The sequence below is a fragment of the Nymphalis io genome, chromosome 25, assembly GCF_905147045.1.
Source record: "Nymphalis io chromosome 25, ilAglIoxx1.1, whole genome shotgun sequence".
Lineage (NCBI taxonomy): Eukaryota > Metazoa > Arthropoda > Insecta > Lepidoptera > Nymphalidae > Nymphalis > Nymphalis io.
The window spans coordinates 4,163,044-4,164,691 of record NC_065912.1 but is presented as its reverse complement, the minus strand read 5'-3'; the positions used below and the strand labels follow the sequence as shown (position 1 = coordinate 4,164,691).

The window sequence follows — 1,648 nt, the reverse complement described above, 5'->3', positions numbered from 1 at the left end:
TTCGTATTAAATAAATGAAAATTCCGATAGACCCTATCCTTTGTATCATTAACATCATATTGATCAATAATCATTATCTTACTAGGTGGCAGAGCATTGCAAGCCCGTCTGGGTATGTACCACCCACTCATAATATTCCGTTCCGGTTCAAAGGATGAGTGGGTCAGTGTAACTACAAGCATAAGAGACATAGCATCTTAGTTCCCAAGGTTGATGACGCATTGGCGAATTTTTAATATTTCATTCATTGCCAATATACTTTTTATAGCACCTGATGGTAAGTGGTCACTAACGCCCATAGACATTGGCGTTGTAAGAAATGTTAACCATCGCTTATATCGCCAATGCGTCACCAACTATGGGCAGTAATGACCACTTTCTACCAGGTGGCTCGTTTGCCCGTTCGCCTACCTATAATATATATATTTATCGACAAAATACAGTAACAACAATGTACTATTCATATGCAAAATTGACTGAGTTCAATAAACAGCAAACCGATGGTCAGGTTATAGAATCACAACAGCCCACAAACTATTGGCAGTATATCAAACATAAATCATTGTATACACCGCCAATGCGTCTTCCATGGGAACTAAGATGTTATGAACTTATGTCCGTTGTGTCTGCAATTACACTGGCTTACTCACATTTTAATTCAAAACACGAAACTATACTACAGGTAGTAGACTAACCCAATATATTGAAAAGTGTTCTCTTTTTTTCCGAAATGTTTACTAAATAAATAATCTTTTGTATTTCATACAATTATTTTAATACTCATTTTTAAGTTGACTATTGATAGTTTTCATTAAATCAATATTTAAGGGCATATTATATATTTATCATTAAATGTATTTAATATTAAAAAAATTAGCCGTGTTGTATTAAATTATTATTATCATTTGACAAATATATTTCACTCATCAAAACCCTTTATTTCATTTATATGAGTTTGCTGTTTGGCCTTCATATGCGCCATAAATATCGTCCAGACAAAACTAGCTAGACTCACGAATACGATTCTGTTCTTCTCGGACACGAAATAAAAGTTAATCGTCTGAGCCGTCGGCCAGAAGATCACGCCCACTTTGTATGTCGGCCAAAATTTCTCCTTAACCTCGTTGATACACGCCTTTAGAGGCTTCATCTCCAAGAGACTCATACCAAAGAAGAAGTAAGCCATCGCTACGGGAGAGTACGAAACCTGTTCTATGGCCGCTCTCGTTATGGCTGTCCTTAAATTTTTCCGCCTGAAAAACCTTCCACTATACTTCATCCATCCGTAGAAAACTGGTGCCATGAAAAATGTACCGAATATACCGAAACGAGCAGCTCTCAACCAATCAGCGTTTTCAATCGTTGTACCGTTCTCGATGTACTCTTGGATTATGCTGCACGTCGGCCAAATTACAGCGTAGGATACCATTCCACGAACTAGAGGAAATTGGATGGGTAACTTACGAAATTTTGTTAATATACTATTCATTTCTTTTGTGTTTTTTTTTTCTTATTATCTCTTATTGTGGATTAAATTCTGTATTATGTTAAACAATAATACATTCGAGTGCTTACTTTAAGCGTTAAAATCCATTCGTATTATTCTTTTTTCGTTTTTGTGTGGCGTGTATCCTACGCTATAATTTTA

At 35.7% G+C, this 1,648-nt stretch overlaps 1 protein-coding gene across 1 annotated transcript; it reads right to left on the bottom strand.

Moving 5' to 3' along the window:
- Positions 1-919: 919 nt before the first annotated feature.
- Positions 920-1,648, bottom strand: LOC126778041 (mpv17-like protein). The gene has a single exon (XM_050501389.1). The coding sequence runs from the start codon at positions 1,487-1,489 to the stop codon at positions 920-922; it is 570 nt and encodes a 189-aa protein (XP_050357346.1). The 5' UTR covers positions 1,490-1,648.

Coding starts and splice junctions, on each gene's coding strand:
- LOC126778041 (XM_050501389.1), bottom strand. CDS start 1,489: ATGAATAGTATATTAACAAAATTTCGTAAGTTACCCATCCAATTTCCT.